General features: G+C 36.7%; 1 protein-coding gene across 4 annotated transcripts in view; it reads left to right on the forward strand.

Annotated features, from left to right (window-relative positions):
• The window catches only part of GON4L (gon-4 like), a 79,363-nt gene that overhangs the window by 45,473 nt on the left and 15,040 nt on the right, over positions 1–18,850 (forward strand). For 3 of the 4 annotated variants that reach the window (XM_051993849.1, XM_051993847.1, XM_051993848.1), the window contains exons 12-21: positions 2,553–2,654; positions 6,609–6,649; positions 7,311–7,414; positions 10,541–10,733; positions 11,476–11,562; positions 12,790–12,961; positions 14,409–14,553; positions 14,888–15,038; positions 15,651–15,767; positions 16,272–17,996. In XM_051993849.1, coding sequence (XP_051849809.1) covers positions 2,553–2,654; positions 6,609–6,649; positions 7,311–7,414; positions 10,541–10,733; positions 11,476–11,562; positions 12,790–12,961; positions 14,409–14,553; positions 14,888–15,038; positions 15,651–15,767; positions 16,272–17,996 — 2,837 coding nt within the window. The remainder of the gene's footprint in view (positions 1–2,552; positions 2,655–6,608; positions 6,650–7,310; positions 7,415–10,540; positions 10,734–11,475; positions 11,563–12,789; positions 12,962–14,408; positions 14,554–14,887; positions 15,039–15,650; positions 15,768–16,271; positions 17,997–18,850) is intronic. The other variant, XM_051993850.1, reaches the window with a different exon arrangement.

Raw genomic sequence — 18,850 nt, forward strand, 5'->3', positions numbered from 1 at the left:
TCTAAATCATTATTAATCAGAGAAATGCAAATTAAAACAACTCTGAAACTCATTATTTCTCAGATTGGCTAACAAGACAGGAAAAGATAATGATGAATGTTGGAGGGAATGTGGGAAAACAGGGACATAATGCATAGTTGGTAGAATTAAGATTCTGGAGAGCAATGTGGAATCATGCCCAAAGGACTATCAAACTGTGCCTACTATTTGTATTGTAGTGTTACTGCTGGGCTTATATCCCAAAGAGATATTAAAGAAAGGGACCCACATATGGAAAAATGTTTATGGCAGCCCTCTTTGTAGTGGCAAGAAACTAGAAACTGAGTGGATCCCCATTGGTTGGAGAATGACTGAATAAGTTATGATATATGAATGGTATGGAATAGTTATTGTTCTATAAGAAATGACCAGTAGGATGATTCCAGAGAGATCTGGAGAGACTTACATGAACTGATGCCAGGTGAAACAACCAGAACCAGGAGATCATTGTACATGGCAACAAGATTATACAGTGATCAATTCTCATGGACGTGGCTCTCTTCGACAATGAAGTAATTCCGTTCAGTTCAATGATCTTGTGATGGAGAGAGCCATCTGTATCCAGAGAGAGGACTGTGGAAACTGAGTGTGAACTACAACATAGCATTTTCATTTTTTTTTATTGTTGTTTGCTTGTATTTTGTTTTCTTTCTCATTTTTTCATTTTTGATCTAATTTTTCTTATGCACCATGATAATGATGGAAATATGTATAGAAGAATTGCACATGTTTAATATATATTGGATTGTTTGCCATTTGGGGGAGGGGGTGGAGGGAAGAAAAGAAAAAAAAAATTTGGAGCACAGGATTTTGTAGGAATAAATGTTGAGAATTATCTATGCATGTGTTTCTATTAGGCTTATATCCCAAAGAAATACTAAAGAAGGGAAAAGGACCTGTATGTGCTAAAATGTTTGTGGCAGCCCTGTTTGTAGTGGCTAGAAACTGGAAATTGAATGGATGCCCATCAATTGGAGAATGGCTGGGTAAATTGTGGTATATGAATGTTATGGAATATTATTGTTCTGTAAGAAATGACCAGCAGGATGAATAGAGAGAGGCTTGGAGAGACTTACATGAACTGATGCTAAGTGCAATGAGCAGAACCAGGAGATCACTTTACACTTCAACAACGATATTGTATGAGGATGTATTCTGATGGAAGTGGATTTCTTTGACAAAGACTCAATTTCAATTGATAAATGATGGACAGAAGCAGCTACACTCAAAGAAAGAACACTGGGAAACGAATGTGAACTATTTGCATTTTTGTTTTTCTTTTTGAGTTGTTTTTACCTTCTGAATCCAATTCTCCCTGTGCAACAAGAGAACTGCTCGGTTCTGCACACATATATTGTATCTAGGATATACTGCAACATATTTAACATATATAGGACTACTTGCCATCTAGGGGAGGGGGTGAAGGGAGGGAGGGGAAAAATCGGAACAGAAGCGAGTGCAAGGGATAATGTTGTAAAAAAAAAAAATTACCCTGGCATGGATTCTGTCAATATAAAGTTATTATAAAATAAAATAAAATATTTTTTAAAAAAATTCAACTAAAATGAAAAAAAAAAAGAGAATTATCTATGCATGTGTTTTGAAAATAAACAGCTTTAGGCAAAAAAGAGAAAAAATAATTTCCAACATTTATTTTTGTAAGATTTTGTGTTTCAGTTTTTTCACCTTCTCTCCCCCTCCCAAGACAGCAAGCAGTCTGATGTAGTCAGCAAATATATAACTATAGTACTAAAGCTAAGGGAGGCCCTTTTTAAAAGGCCATTTTTCAATATGTCTTCCAAACCATCATAGAAACTGGTGCTTTAGGGTCTGTTGACCTATCTTTGCTGCATTTGGGCAAGAGCTGTTTATAGAGGAAGGTTTGTAAACCTATATACAATTCCCTTATGCTACTGGACATTCCCCACAACTTCACTAATTGTTTAATAGGTTTTTATAGAGAGCCCGTTGTACAGAGACCTAACTACTACTAAAGAAATAAAAGAAACATGCTCAAAAAAATTGTAATTTTGTTGAAGTGTACATATACTCTAAAAGACATTATAAATAAATATAACAATTAAATTATTATGAATTATGAGTACATAAATACTTTAAAAAGACTGAAAAGAATTGAGGGGAGGATAGATAGATTGATAGAGATTGATGGAACTTTTGAAGAATGACAGGGATATATTTTTGTGAAGAGAAATGGAAGAACATCATCTTGTACAATTATTTAATACAATTGATTGTTTTTTTTCTTTTTTAACATAAATTTCAGGCTTAAGTTTGTATTTGTCCCAGATGATTTTCACCTTGTTGACTTTTGACCTTATCTTTATAAAGACCTTGGTACAGAAATGAACAAGTCGTTCTCTGGCTCTTGATGGAGTCCAGCTGATGTGCTTGACTTAGAGGAGAGTACAGAGATTCCTAAACATGGAGTTTTAGCATCAGGGACAGAGAATAGAAAGTTTCTAAAAACCATTTTCTTTTTTTTTTTTCTTTAGATGAAGCAGATGATGATGATGACCCAGAATATAACTTCCTAGAAGATCCTGATGAACCTGATACAGAGGATTTTCGCAATGACCGGGCAGTGAGAATTACTAGTAAGTCCTAATTGTGGGTGTGTCTCATCCTCAACTCTTGTCCTTTTCCCTTCTGATGTCTTTTAGTACAGAATTTGGGGGGTGGAATTTACAGGTTATCCTAGTTGGGGTACTCACATCTCTTATCAGATTAGATTTTGAAGCTCTATAGCTTTAGCTGCTCCAAAGTTGAGCCTATCTGTCCAATCAACATGATGCCAGGCTGGACTTGGAGAACAAACATTTATTAAGGACCTACCACGTGCTACCAGGGTACTAAGTCCTAGACTGAGATACCAGTATAAAAATAAGACAGTCCCTATCCTCAGGGAGCTAATAGTTTATTGAGGGGATTTAATGTCTCCACAGTTGAGTAAATAAAGAATATATACAAAAAGAATCAAGTTCAAAACTTGTCTCTGGAATTTACCCCTATGATCATAGGCATGTTATTTCACCTCTTAGGGTATGAATCTCATCATCTTTAAAATGAGGAGTTTGGATGAGGTAGCCTCTAAGCATTCATTCTATAATTTGATGATTTTGTGGGTAGAAGGCTTGTAATATCTGGGGAAGTGGGAAAAGGCCTTTTAAAGAAGGTGAAACTTGAGCCCAGATCCCTTGAGTTTGGGATTTTAGGAGGGAGAATAGTCTAAGCATAGGAGAGATGAAAGATGGAATATTATATAAGTGAACCAAATAGACTATAATTTGGCTACAGTGTAAAATATATGAGGGGAAATAATGTGAAGTCCACCTGGAAAGATAGACGGGAGTCAGATTGTGAAAGACTTTAATTGCCAAATAAAGGAATTTATATTTTATCATAGGGATTGCAATTGGCAATGAGATACAATCAGATCTGTGCTTTTGGAAAATCAATTTGGCAGTTGTTTGAAAGATACACTGTAAGAAAACAGAAAACTATTGTGGTTGTCTAGGTGAGAGCTAGGTGGTTGTGATGTGAGCAGAGATGGATAGATGTAAGAGAATTTATGAATTAGTATTTATAAAATTTGGTGATTGATTAATTATAAAGTGCTGAGCATGGTTCCTAGGTTGCAAATTTGGGCATCTGAAAGAATAATGGTGCCATGGCCAGAGGGAAATTAGGAGGAATGTCAGTAGGAATCCAGATGGAGCAAGTCAGGGAAAATTGGGATCCCTAAGGAGCTCAGGGGACAAAGAACTGGGCCTAGAGGCAGAAAGACCTGAGTTCAGACATTGGCTTAACTACTAACAAGCTCTGTGACCTGGCTGGGAAAGTCATGAAATTCTGTCTGCCTCAATTTCATCATCTGTAAGATGAGGACCATAATAGCCTCTATTGTCTAGGGTTTTGAGGATAAAATGAAATATTTGCAAAGTGCTTTGTAAACATTTAAGGACTATAAAAATGTGTGTGTGTGTGTATTTATTTATAATATGTATAAATTACATATATATATATATATATATAACAGATATATATATAAATATATAGCTGTTAGTTAAACTGTTAAGGGTGTAGGAGGCAGCTGGATGGTATAGGGAGTAGGGGTACTGGCTCTGAAGTCAGGAGAACCTGAGTTCAAATATGACCTCAGACACTTAAAACTTCCTAGCTGTGTGATCCTGGGTAAGTCATTTAATCCTAATTACCTCACCAAAAAGAAAGAAGGAAGGAAGGAATTTGTAAAAACACTGGGTAAACTTTAAAAGTCATGTCCATCTGCCAGTTGTCATAACTTACCATACTTTCAGCTCAATGACGCAGCAAATATTAAGCACTTTTTGTGTTCACAGCCCTGTGTGAACACTGGAAATAAAAAGAAAAAATAAAGCTGTCTTTTCAAAGAATTTATACTCCTTACAAGATATTGTATACATGCCATCATAAAAAAATTCAGATAGAAAAAAACATTTTTATATTTTAAAAATGAATGTTTTTCTAATTTCATGTAAAAACAATTTTTTTAAAAATTTGAATTCTAAATTCTCTCCTCCCTCTTTCCCTTTTTCCTGAGAAAGCAGGCAGTTTGATATAGATTGTACATGTGTAGTCATGTAAAATGTATTTCTATATTAGTTGTGTTGTTACACATCTCCATGGAGAGAAAAGCAGTATGCTTTGATCTGCTTTCAGATTCTATCACTTCCTTCTTTGGAGATATGTACCATTTTTGGTCATAAGCCCTTCAGATTGTCTTGGTTCTTTGTATTACTGAGAATAATTATGTTATTTACAGTTGATCATCTTATAGTATTGCTAATACTGTGTACAATGCTGGTTCTGCTCATTTCACTTTGCATCAATTTACCTAAGCCTTCCCAGGTTTTTCTGAAAGCATGCAGGAAAGAACATTGAGAGTTCTGTAGTTTAGGGAGACCAAGAGAGATTTCACTGAAGATGAGAACTAATAGAAATACTCTGAGGTCATAATGCATTACAGGCCTTTGGGATCCCCACTTGTGCAACTTCTTGGATATGGAAGATATTTCGTTAGAGAAATTTACTTATGTTTCAACCTTTATTGAAATGGAAAGTTCATGTAAGGAAGTAGTATGAAATGAGATTGTAAAGGCAAATGGGAATCAGATTCTGAAAGAATTATGTGCTAGAATAAGGCATTTATACTTTATGTTCTTAGGTCAGTATAATTTTCCTTAAAACTATGTCTGACCCTGTCATTCCCTTGCTCAATAAATTCAGTGATTTCCCATTATTTCCAGAAAAGGATTCCAAGAATCCTTTCTGGCATTTAAAGCTCACCACAGTCAGGCCCTTCTTTTGCCTTTCTAAAATTCTCCCTTTCACATACTCTGACTTAACCATTCTTCACACGTAACTTTTTTTCATGTTTGTGGCTTTGAACAGGCTTTCTCTCATTCCTGGAATGCACTTAGGAGTTCCTTCAAAACTCACTTCAAGTGTCACCTTCTATAAATAGTCTTTCCTGATCAACCCAAATGCTGGTACCTTCCCTCCCCAAATTACTTCATATTTACTTTGTATATATAATTTGTACATACTTATATATGTGCATGTTGTTTCCCCTGTTAGAATGTAAGCTTTGTGGGGGACAGGGGAAGGAGTTAGAAACTCTTCTACCTTTGCCTTTATCTGTAGCACAATTTCTGGCACATACTAGATATTTAATAAATGCACATTGTTTGGTTTGTGAGTAGAAGAGTAAGATGATTACACTTGTGCCTTCTGAAGATTGACTGCTATGTAAAGAAAGAAGATATTGGAAACAAGAAGATATATTAATGCATTTGTCCAGACCAGAGGTGATAAGGGTTTAGTCCAGAATTGTTACTTTGTGAATGGAGAAAAGAAAAAAGATATAAGCGATACGGAGGCAGAAATGACAAGGTCATGAGATTTGGCAGTTAATTGGATATGAATGTAGGCTAAAGAAAAGTCAGGATTGACTTTGGTGTAAAGAACCTGAGTGACAGGGAGTGTATTAGAGCCCTCGCAGAAGGGAATTTTGGAGGAGGGCTACGTTTGAAGAAAAGGTAGGAATTCATTTTGATATGTTTAGTTTGAGAAATCAATAGGATTTAGAAATCAGAAGGCAGCTCATGGTATAGGATTGAAGTTTAGGAGAAAGATTGGAATGTTTATCCAGATTTGAGACTCATCCACATAGAGAATATGCCTGACCACTTAGAAGTAGATAAAGACATTGCAACTAGAAGATCTCTAACAATATGCCACAGAGTTCTATCCCTGGACTTTTCCTAACCAGTATACTCAGCACTCTTGGGGAAAGTTGTTCAGCCATGAGACCTCCTAACTCTACTGCTTTTTGGGCCATCTCTCTCTTCATCTTGTCCAAGACACTGTTGTGAGTAGCTTAATCAGATGTCTGATATAAATTATGATACATTATTCCTAGCACATTCCCCTGATTTATCATTATCATAATCCTATCAGAAAAAGGAAACCTACTGGATTCACTAATAGTCTATTTGGTTTTGTTGTAGAAAAGGAAGTGAATGAGCTGATGGAAGAATTATTTGAAACTGTAAGTAACAAACTTTTAACTGGAACCTTGAATAGTAAAATTGGATGATTAATAGATGATTAAAACTATGACCCTCCTCTCCCTGCCAGGGGTCCTCTCCCACCCTCCATAGTTCTTTTCTAGAAAACTAAAATAGTCTGAAAGGGCAAATCTCTTTCCAAAACCAGAGAAGTAACGTGATTTGAGATTATTTCTGATTATTGTTAGCTCTCCATTATCCTCATATAATTATTCTTGGTAAAACTTTAGCCTCCCAAATTTTATCTGCCACATAGCAAACTATATAGATGATCTCCTGCACTGTCATTTGATATGGCCTCAGGAATTGCCTCAGCAAATATAATTAAGAAGAGTAATATACTGTTTCAAAAGGCTATAAGGAATTGTCAAATAAAATGTTAACTGTATTGGATCATCCAGAGTTAGGTATCTCATTGATATAGTTGAGAGTTGGCTTTCTTAATTAGATTTATGTGTCCCTCTCACTCCTAAAAAATCCACAACAAACTATGAGACTTAAGTGTGAGAATATTAAAACCTCAGAATAATAGTGATAGCCTCCACATGGCTCATTTTGAATGCCTTTGTCTATTTCTTATCACTAGAATGAGTTTCTTAAGCAGCAAAGCCCAGAATATTAATCCTTTCCTCTTGTACTTAGTTCCAAGATGAAATGGGCTTCTCCAACATGGAAGATGAAGGTCCAGAGGAGGAAGACAATGTGACTGAATCCCGGCCCAACTTCAATACTCCCCAAGCCTTACGGTAGGATTAACAAATTGACAGAAATCCTAGATGACACATGTACATCAAGGGTACTTTATGTAATGGGTTTAGGGAACTATGTCTTTTTCCTCAGAATTTGTGTTTTTTCTTATTTTCAAAGCTATTTCACTGTTCCCTAACAACTATCTAAGATACAAAGCCTTTTGAAGCTTTCTGGCCCCTAAGCCTGCTTGGCGTTGTGAGTACAGGAATCTGTTGTACCCAATTCCTCATTGTTTTTCTTACTTCTTCATCTTCTTTCTCTTTTGTTCCTTGCCATACATTTTAAACTAATAGCATGGATTTCTATTTACATGGTAAAAAAGACATACAGATCTAGAAAAATTCTATCAGGGTAAAATAATTAGAACTGTAGATATTAAAACAATTCACACAAAAGCTGTTTGGTCCCAAAATTGATAACACTTACCCTTTCTTAGCTCTTCAATCTACTATAGTTCCCTGGTATTATATTGGCCCACTGTGATGTTGTTCTAGTCTAGTCATCTTTCTCATAATGTTCCCTGAGGAGAATGTCTGAGAACAAGTTAAGGATAATAGAATGGATAAAATGAACATGATCTGATATGCCCAGATAAAATGGACAGATTTCATGAATGCAAGTTCTGTGGCCAGTTTAGAGTACATTTAACTTTAATAATGAATTTTTGGTTCACTGCTCATATGCATTTAAAATCACTTAATTAGAGCTATCTTCCTTCTCCCAGTTGAGAAAAATTAAGGAAATTCAAATAGCACAGTTTTCTCATCTCTCCCCCCCCAAAAAAAATTCATAATTATTCATCTTCACTCATAAATACTCTCAAAGTTCACAAAAGACAGTCCCCTTTACTTAAATCTGCTTTATTAAAAAGAAACTGGGAAGCCTCTCTGAGCAAAGAAACCAACCTTTATTAAGACAAGTAAAGATGGAGTGTGAGACCCTGAAATAGAAATTCAGTTATTTGTAGGTTTCTTCATATATGATGCAACAAAGTCCTCTAGAAGCTGATTCATGCAAGTTTGTATTTTGCAAATTATTGTGTCCTAACTAAAGATATCCTAACTTTATTTTTTCCATGATTAACAAATTAGTCCTTTACATGGCTTTCTTATTTTATCATTTTAATATGTAGGTATGATGATGATGATCACACATTTAAGATACACACTTTATAATGATGTAGTTACACTTCTAAGGTCAACTAGCACAGGAATTCCCTTAAATCTACATCATAGTTTGGTTATACACAGGTTTGTTTTTTTTTTTTTTTTACCTGGCCCTGTGTATTTAATTATAAATTTCAATTATTTCTTATCCTATTGTTTATAACAGATAAAAAAATTAGCAAGACAGTACAGAACAAAGCACTCTAGGCATTGATTATTGATCTATTTCCTTTCTATTGGGGAGGAAAAAACCCTAGATTCTTGCAGACATTGATTCTCTACAAGAATACTGAATCTAGTTAAGAACTCAATGACAGAAGAACGTGTCTCCTTTTTATGGGGCAGTGCAGCTCTAGACCAAGCTGTATCTGTTTGGGAAAGGAGCAAAAGCAACAGCTGGCATCTCTAGCATCCTCTCTAGATGAGTTGTACTTGAGAGGTGTTGAATTATGTGACCAGCTACAGATTATTTTTCAAACTATTATATGATATCTATCATGATCTTTCCTATCCTGCTTAGACTTTGCTTCTCCTTCCCCTTTTATTCATATTCATTTGGGTCAGCTTTTAAGTACTGACTACATATCCATGAGCTACTCAGCAATGCCCTGGGAGGTTGGCATAGATGTGCTTGTATTAAGTACCAGCCATGTACCAAGCCAAAACTGAATACAGAGATTATTTTACATTAACCACAGTTTTAGCTTTTCTGCTTTCTTGTGGCCTTGAATTGATACAAGTTCACTATTGCTGAAGTATCATGTAGCTTGCCTGATATTATTTGCTAGGTCCTCAGGTTTCTTTAAACTGTTGACTGAGTATTGAAAATAATGTAAAGCCAACAGAAGGAAAAATTAAAAAAAAAAATTTGACTATACAGGAGTTCTTTAAAGAAATTACCATCTTTTCATTATTGACCATCATATAGAAGGAAAATGCTAAACATAAAAACTAGTCATTGTAACAATTCAGGCAAGACCTTGTCCCTTATTCTTGTAGTGTCTTTTTAGAGCTACCACTGAAACATGGAGTCTGCTCTCACTCTTAAGAGATAGCATTGTAGATATTTAATTTCTTGGTTTATTCAGTTGAGCACCTTAGTATTTAATATATTGTTTTGTAAGACAGATCAGAGGAATAGTAGTTTGTAGTATAGTGCCAAGAGGAGAAAGATCAGTGGTAATGTTGTTAATATTAGACCAACCTCCTTATTTCTATTCATTAAAATTAGTGTGTGTTCCACAGGGCTCTTCCCCCTCATCTCTGTACATATTACTCTTCATCATACCCCTAGGGTATGCTTAAGCCAAAAGATTTTGGCTTTTCAGGAGAAAAAAACCAGTAAAACTTAGTGTAAAAAGGGGGGCAGAGATAGGATATGATAGAGGCCACATCTGAAATACAGGGATCACATAAAAGTTTCAGACCAATAGATTTTGTCTTTTTCCAAAAAAAGTCTCAGTTACTCTTAGAAGAAATATTTACTGTGACATGTCCAGGTGGTGCAAGAATGTTAGCCATCAGTTACTCAGAGACTATTTAGTGTATTTTATTTTTGTTTTATTTTGAGGCAACCAGTGTTGAGTGATTTGCCCAGTGTCACATAGATAGTAAGTATCTGGAATCAGATTTGAATTCAGATCCTCCTGACTTCAGGACAGTGCTCTATCCACCACTCACCTAGCTGCCCCTACACTTAAATGTGTCATACTAGTGCTCCTTCTCTGCTTCCTGCTGTTTGGTCATTTTCTTGCTTATCTGCATGTCATCCAGTGGGTGATCAAGGGAAAGGGTAGGTTGGAAAACATCCTATTTTGGGTCATGGCTGAGATGGAAATTAGGGATTGGAAGCCCCATTGGTAAGTTCTTGTTACTTGACCCCTTTCCTCCTTTTTTTTAGTGAAGAATGGGTTCTGGGGAACATCCAAATTTTTAAAAATCTCCTTTTGGAGACAGGTTTGAAGAACCCCTAGCAAACTTACTCAATGAGCAGCATCGTACAGTGAAGGAGCTGCTAGAGCAACTAAAGATTAAGAAGAATTCAACTAAGCAACAACCAGAGGCAGAGAGGCCCAAGCCCCAGAAGACCCAGCAAACTCTGATTTTGGATGCAGCTCAGAGGAAAAGACTTCAACAACAGATGCAGCAGGTAAGATTCCTCTTATGATGATAGTTAGCTTTCATTTGAGCAGAGATTGAGGCTTGTAGCTAATTAAAGGCTATGAAATAGCTTTCTTCTCTCAGTAGAAAACTGTATCATTTGATCATGAGGCTGAAAGAGATTTTGACATAGCCATTCTCTTGCCATGCATGATAGCCTTCAAATTTTTGTTGTTCAGTCATTTTCAATTGTGTCCAAGTCTTCATGACCTCTCTTGGGATTTTCTTGGCAAAGTTATTGGAGTGCTTTACTATTTCCTTCTCTCAGCTCATTTCACAAATGAGATGAACAGGGTTAAATGACTTACCCAGGGTCACACAGCTAGTAAATGTGAGTCTGGATTTGAACTCAAGAAGGTGAGTTCTTCCTTACTTCCAAGCCAAGAGCTCTATCCACTCTACCATCTAGGCTGCCCAAATAGCCTTCTGCAATATATTCCAGATTCTAACAATTGACATGGGACAGATAAAGTTTTTCCTTTTAGCTGATCTAAATTCTTAATGTTACAACTGATACTCATTACTTCTGGTCCTATCATTTTGATTACGAGTTACCTTTCCGGTAGATCTAAGTCAAGACAGAATTTTAAGGTTAGTCACTGTTGTCATAGGCCCCTAGAAAGAAACACATTTAAGTTAAAAGTTCCAAATACACTGGTAAAGTCTTCCTAGGTTCCTAATATGTCAGCCTCCTACATATCACTAATGTATTTTTTTTTTCTCCCTTCTAGCATGTTCAGCTCCTGACTCAGATTCACCTCTTGTCCAGTGCCAACCCAAGCCTCAGTTCGGAAGCTAATACCACCAAGATGTTTCTTGTAAGGCTTGTTTATCCCTAGAGTCTGAAAGCTAGAGTATGAAATTAGTTATTCAAATATAATTTCCAAAATTATTCATCCTTCATAAATTTATATTGATCCTTTTACATTACATTGACCAGTTTTCCTTGATTTTTATCTTAGCTATTTTCTTTATGAAAATATAGATAAATATATGTAGTCACTTTTAGGCCTACCACCTCATATTCTCTTCTCAGTTTAGTTTCATGTGAGTTCACTCTAATTTTTTTTTTCTGTTTTTACTAGAAACCATCTTTTCACAGCTATAGAGTTAACTGGTGATTTGCTAAACATATGACTGGTGAATTACAGTGTACTAACCTAATTTTGTACAAAGTAAAAAAATGACTTGTTTAAATAGTTAAGTTGAAGAAAGTAGTGGAACATTAAATCCTATAATTTGTCAATTGGAAAAGTGCCCCTGAGTTTAGTTGCAAGGGAATGATGATGTATGCTATATATATTTCTGAATATGGGCTTCTTGTGTGATAGCAAATAGCCTGTGGTCTGTTTAAGAAAGAACACACTCAGGTAGAAGATATTTTAAGAAAAAACAACATATGTTACTAATTTTGTTTTTATATCATCTTTATTTCCAAATATATATATATTTCTTTAGGAGCTATCCTTTATAGCAAAGAAATTTAAAAGAGAGGGAGAAAAATTGAAGTTCAACAAAACTAATCAACACATCATCTACAGTTTACATTATATTCGGTGTTCAACATCCGTGGTACCTTACTTCAAAGAAGGGGGGGGGGGTACTTTTGAAGATGAACATTTTTATGGAACATATAAATGAAAATAAGTGTAGTACAGATTGAACATTTAAGCATTTTTAATGTTCTAATTAAAAGTGAAAAAAGAATGAGATTAGGTTATGACTTTTTGATATAGATTTCTCTCCCCCCCCCCCCCGAGGCAATTGGAGTTAAGTGACTTGCCCGGGTCACACAGCTAGGAAGTTAAGTGTCTGAGGCCAGATTTGAACTCAGGTCCTCCGACTTCAGTGCTGGTGCTCTATCCACCGTGCCACCTAGCTGTCCCTAATGAGGATTTTTTGAAAGAAACTATACATAACAGAATTTATTTTATATTATGTATCTGTCTCCACCTTGTAGCCTTTCCTTGTTGAAAGACTTTTTTAACCATAGTCTGATCCTTACTTCCGGGACATAGATCATTTCATGTTCATTTTTTTCCCAGAGGGAGCTGGGGACCTTTGCTCAAAGTTCCGTTGTCCTTCACCATCAATTCAACCCCAAGTTTCAGACAATGTTTCAGCCGTGTAACTTGAAGGGCGCTATGCAGCTTATTGAAGACTTTCACTCACAGATCCACATTGACTGTAGCCCTCGAAAAAATGTCAAGAAGAGTGGTAAGGGATAAAATGTTCAAATTAATGTCCAGTTCTAGGTACAAGACAGTTTTGGTCCTCTAAGGAAAGCTAAAATATATAACTGGAATGGGGAAGAAAACAGGATAAACTTTGTCTAGTCTCTCCTCTTTTTCCTTTTTCTGAGGATATATATGATGTTTTAGTCCAGGAAGAATGAATGGGTGATACACAAAGTGGGAAACAGTATATATAGGGAGAAATGTCAGTTCTAGGAGTGGATGAGAAAGAGATGATACAGTAGAACTGACTCAGATGTTGCTATGGGAACATGTAGATTTATGGAAATTTTTTAAAGATCATCATATAATCTATCATCCATTCAGTTCACTTGAATTCATGCTTATTAAAAGACTCCTTGAATTTTTATAATATTTAAATTTTCAAAGCAGCCAGTTCATTCTCACAAAATTCCTGTGGGGCAAGTAAAGTATGTGGAATTTCCATTTTATCCATAGTTAAATTGGTACAAAATTTTGAGTTCCTGATGTGATCAGTTCATTGACTATTTTGGTCTTTTCTTTTAAAAAAAAAATTTTTTTTAATAGCTTTTTATTTACAAGTTATATGCATGAGTAATTTTACAGCATTGACAATTGCCAAACCTGTTGTTCCAATTTTTCCCCTCCTTCCCCCCATCCCCTCCCCCAGATGGCAGGTGACTGATACATATTAAATATGTTAAAGTATAAATTAAATACAATATAAGTATATATGTCCAAACAGTTATTTTGCTGTACAAAAAGAATTGGACTTTGAAATAGTATACTATTAGCCAGTGAAGGAAATCAAAAATGCAGGCGGACAAAAATATAGGGATTGGGAATTCTATGTAATGGTTCTTAGTCATCTCCTAGAGTTCTTTTGCTGGGTGTAGCTAGTTCAATTCATTACTGCTCTATTGGAACTGATTTGGTTCATCTCATTGCTGGAGATGGCCATGTCCAGAGGATGAGTAATTTTCTTTGGATCACAGAGTTAGTATTAGCAACCAGAACTAGAGCCCAGACCTCTTAATACCTAGTCTGCTTTTGAGGAAGTCAGATCAGATAGATTCCATTTTGGGGCAAGTTCAGCTCTAGAATGTGATAATTTTATTCTACTTCACTAGTTCTGGAAAGTAGAAAATATACAATTTTGCTTGTAGTTTACTTGGGTTCAGGAGATTTTATTTTGGTAAGTAGGGAAATTGATTTGGTTCGCTGTTCAGTAAAAAAAAAATTAAATATAATTTGATTCAAGAAGATATATGAAAAGAATATATTGTGATGTAATAGAACTTGATTTGACATAGTGAAAGCAACAAAAAATTTCAAAGAATATTATAAATAAGATTTAATGGCAATAGTGTCCAAATGACAGGAATATATACTATTTAACCCATCCCATATAGTTCAAGATTTCTGTGAACCGTAGATTCTTCTTACAGCCAATGAATTTCCTTGTCTGCCGAAGCAAGTGGCCTGGATTCTGGCCACAAGCAAAGTCTTCATGTACCCAGAGCTACTACCAATATGTTCATTGAAGGCAAAGAATCCCAGAGACAAGATATTCTTCACCAAAGCAGAGGACAAGTATGTATTCACTATCAGAAAGGGGAAAAAAAAAAAAAAAAACAGAATGAGGAGGGATTATATTCTCAACTTGTTAGGGATTGCCAATTTAACGGAGTAGATAGAACAGAAACAATAAGAAAGACATCAAAAAGAGAGAAATGAATACAGAAATCCTAGTTGGACAGAGTTGTCACCATTACCCATTAGTGGCTGGGAACAGAGAGAGAGAGATGAGAGAACTGAAGGGGACCCGGGAAAATAAATCTGAGGAGTTTGGAGAAGTACTGGGAAGGAAGAGAGACAAGACCAATTTTGAGTCTGTGCATCTTTTTTTTTTTTTTTTTTTTTTAAGTTTATTAGCTTTGGGGCTGAAACATTTTGAAGGGACTGAGTTTCCAAAGCCTCTAATCAGTAAATACCTCCTGACTGCCAAGTCTGATAACCAGCTGACTGTGAGAATCAAGAACCTCAACATCAACAGGGCTCCTGACAATATCATCAAAGTGAGCTGCTCCTTTATTCTTTATATCTCTATCCCATGCTCTCTTCCTTTTGTGGAAAAGGGGCTGTTTGATATATAGAATATACTGAATATAGAAAATAGAAAAGGGTTTGTTTGATAGAATATAGAATTGGGGACCCTAAGTTTTAAGTCAAACTTCTTTTGAAACAATGAATTAAATTTTGCCATTACGTTATGAACCTCCCTTTCTCCCTCTTTACTTGCTTCCTTGTGCTCTGGGTGAGGGGCAGTAGGGGCCCTTCTCTTGACTCTTTGCTGTCTTGTTGCAGTTCCCCCTGGAGAGTTGAGCAGAACTTAAGCAGTATGACCGTCATCTTCATTTCCTCTGTTCCTTCCCCTTCCCTCTCCTCTTCTCAGCTCTGTTTAGAGGAGAAATAAATATGACATTGGAACAAGGATAGAATCATGCAATTGAAGCATTAATTCAGCTTGAATTGCAGAAACTCCTACCTTGACCTGCATGTGATTCCTATATAGGAAAAGAAAAGGACCTTGATTTCCCCTAGATTATTCCCTTCCTTCTTCCCTTCCCCAACCCCAGCCTGGCATTATAACATGAGGATTATCATGTATGTTTATTCTTTGTTCTCAGTATTACAAGAAGACAAAGCAATTGCCAATATTGTTTAAGTGCTGTGAGGAGCTTCAGCCTGATCAATGGAAGCCACCTGTAGAAAGGGAAGAGCGACACCTTCCTTTCTGGTTAAAGGTATAGTCCTAATTGTTCCTACAGAAAACCAGAGTTATCATGGAAGACCCACTGCAAGAGACTTATTAAGAGGTCTAGTTCAAGCCTGTAATGCAGTAGTCATCAAATTGGACTGCAAGAAAGCTTAGGAAATATTCTTACTCTGAACTTCTAACTTCTAAGTGAGATTTTCTCTTGTGTTAGAAGAGGTCAGGGTCAAAAGGTATGAAGTATTGGATATAATGTTAGATTTTTTTTTTTTTTATGTTTTCACTTAAAAATTTTTTTCTCTTCCATTGTTTTAAATTTTCTTACTCTTTAAAAAAATTTTTTTGTTGTTTTTGGCTATAAGAGATGACTTTGTGAAAATGATGAGGAAAGAGACAAAACAGGAAATCTAGGTGACATAAAATTAAAAGATATAGAGAGACTCAGAAGTCCACAAAAAGAATTGTCAAGCAACATTCTTTTTTTCTCTTCAACTCTAGTAAAATAAAATAATCATGATGCTTATCTTTCCTGTAGGCCAGTTTACCATCCATCCAGGAGGAACTGCGACACTTAGCTAATGATTCTGGAGAATCGGGAAATGTATCTGAAGTAGCTGAACCCAATTCTGAGCCAGGACTTGACAAAGACAGCTTGGAGTCAAAAAATGAGAATCGATATCCCCTACTGTTGCCCAAGGGTGTGGTATTAACACTGAAACCACTTGCTAAACGATTTTCTAGGCGGGCTTGGCGCCAGAGGAGATCATCAGTCCTGAAGCCCTTCCTTATCCCTCCCAGCCCTTCTCTTCAACCTGGGCCCAATACTGGAAGAACTCCAACTAGATTAACCCCTCCTGAGGCACCTCCAAGCAAAGTGGTGGTCCGGATCCCCCGATTGATCCAACCAGCCACTGTTTTACAGTCAGTGCCAGGACCTCCACCTATTGGTGTCCCTGGGAGTGATGGATTTGAGCTTCCCATAGCTCTGCCATCAGTGGCCCCTGAGAATGGGACATGCCTTCCCCAAACTATGTCCCAAACTTTGCTTTCCCCTGCCCCAGCAGCCTTCCAGCCTAAGGTCATGTTGCCGGCACTTGTCCCTTCAAAACCACGTAAGCCAGGGACAAAACGGAGACCCCCAAAGAGAGATCGGACCAAGCCCTCTCCACTTTTAAAAGCCACTCCCATCCTTCGCCCTGCACCAGTCATTCTCACTGTCCCTGCTACCACTGTAAAGGTGGTGAGCCTTAGCAATGGCTGTAATATGATTCAGCCTCTTGGTGCAGCTGTAGCTCAGAGCCCTCAGACGATCCCTATAACGACTCTCTTAGTTAGCCCCACCTCCTTCCCCTGCCCACTGAACCAGCCTCTTGTAGCATCTTCTATACCACCCTTAATCGTCTCTGGTAATCCTGTGAATCTCCCTGTGCCACCCACCCCAGAGGATCATACACAAGTGAAATCAGACATTCCTTGTCCTCCAGCTGAAGGGAAAAGTACCTTTTCAGCCATGGAACCCAAATTGGAGCCACAAGAATTATCTGCTCTCTGCTCAACTCTCTCACCCAAAGAGGAACACAGCCCTGTGCCTCCCACATCAGGCAAGACCACCAGCCAGGAAGACCCATTTGAAGGTAATTCCCATAGCTGGACTGTTGTGAAGACAAATGAAGGGAGGGAAATCCTAGAACCATTGCCTCAGAACTCCTGGGAAACCATTACTTTTCTCCCAGGGGATTTGGTGGAAATTGTTAAAGTAGAGCCAGAAGATCCTGGGGAAGAAGTCAAACTGCCCCAAAACAAGTCTCCTGAGCAGAATGTCTGTGGCGAAATCAAAGAAGAGGTCTCTGTGGAGCTGGACACAAGTCTTTCAGGTGAGGGGGCAAATAGTACCCAAGAAGTAAAGAAAGAGGCTGTTTTACAGGAGAACGAGAACAGTGAGACTGCAGAGATATCTTCAGTTCCCCAGGAGATTCAGGGGGAAGGGAACACAAGAGAAGAGGTGAGCAAAGGGTCTCCCAAGAATATTTCCTCTCCTACTAACCCTGCTGCCCTTAGTAGTCCCATAGGGAAGCCTGAAGATTCATCCAGTGTTGATGGCCAGTCAGTGGGGACTCCAGCTGGCCCAGAAACAGGGGGTGAGAAGGATGGGCCAGAAGAAGAAGAGGAAGAAGATTTTGATGATTTCACACAAGATGAAGAAGATGAGGAAATGTCATCAGCTTCTGAGGAATCTGTGCTTTCAGTTCCTGAGCTTCAGGTAGGCATTAAGAATATTTATAATGTAGTAGTTGAAGACAAAGATAGATACATTTAATAGGTAATCATATTTAGGTTATCGGCTATAGTATGTGAAAGAGTGATAAGAATTTTTTTAAATGGAATTTCTCTATCTCTTGCTGCTAGGCTTTGTCAGTAATATATAGAAATGCTAGGGATTTGTGTGGGTTTAATTTATATACTGCAACTTTGCTAAAACTGTTGTTTCTAGTAGTTTTTTGGATGATTTTCTAGGATTCTCTAAATATATCATCATATCATCTTCAAAGAATGATAGTTTTTTTCCTCATTGCCTATTCTAAGTCCTTTAATTTCTTTTTCTTACTGCTAAAGCCAATATTTCTAGTATAATGTTTAATCGTAGTCAAAATGGGCTTCCTTATTTTGTCCCTGATTTTATTGGGAATATATCCAGCTTTTCTCCATTACAAATAATGCTTGCTGTTGATTTTAGATAGATACTGCTTATTATTTTTAAGGAGCTCTCTTTATCCCTCTGTTTTCTAATGTTTTTAATAGGAATGGGTCTATATTTTGTCAAAAGATTTTTCTGCATCTATTGAGATTATCACATGATTTCTGTTGGTTTTTTATTAATATGGTTGATTATGGTAATAAAGTTCCTGATATTGAACCAGTGCTACATTCCTGGTATAAATCCCATATGGTTGTAGTATTTTATGCTTCTGATAAATTGCTGTAAGCTCTTTGCTAATATTTTATTTAAAATTTTTGCATCAAAATTCATTAGGAAGATTGGTCTATAATTTTCTTTCTATGTTTTGGCTCTTTCTCTTTTAGGTATCAGTACTATATTTGTGTCAAAAGAAATTT

The sequence above is a fragment of the Antechinus flavipes genome, chromosome 4 (genome assembly GCF_016432865.1).
Source record: "Antechinus flavipes isolate AdamAnt ecotype Samford, QLD, Australia chromosome 4, AdamAnt_v2, whole genome shotgun sequence".
NCBI classification, from domain to species: domain Eukaryota; kingdom Metazoa; phylum Chordata; class Mammalia; order Dasyuromorphia; family Dasyuridae; genus Antechinus; species Antechinus flavipes.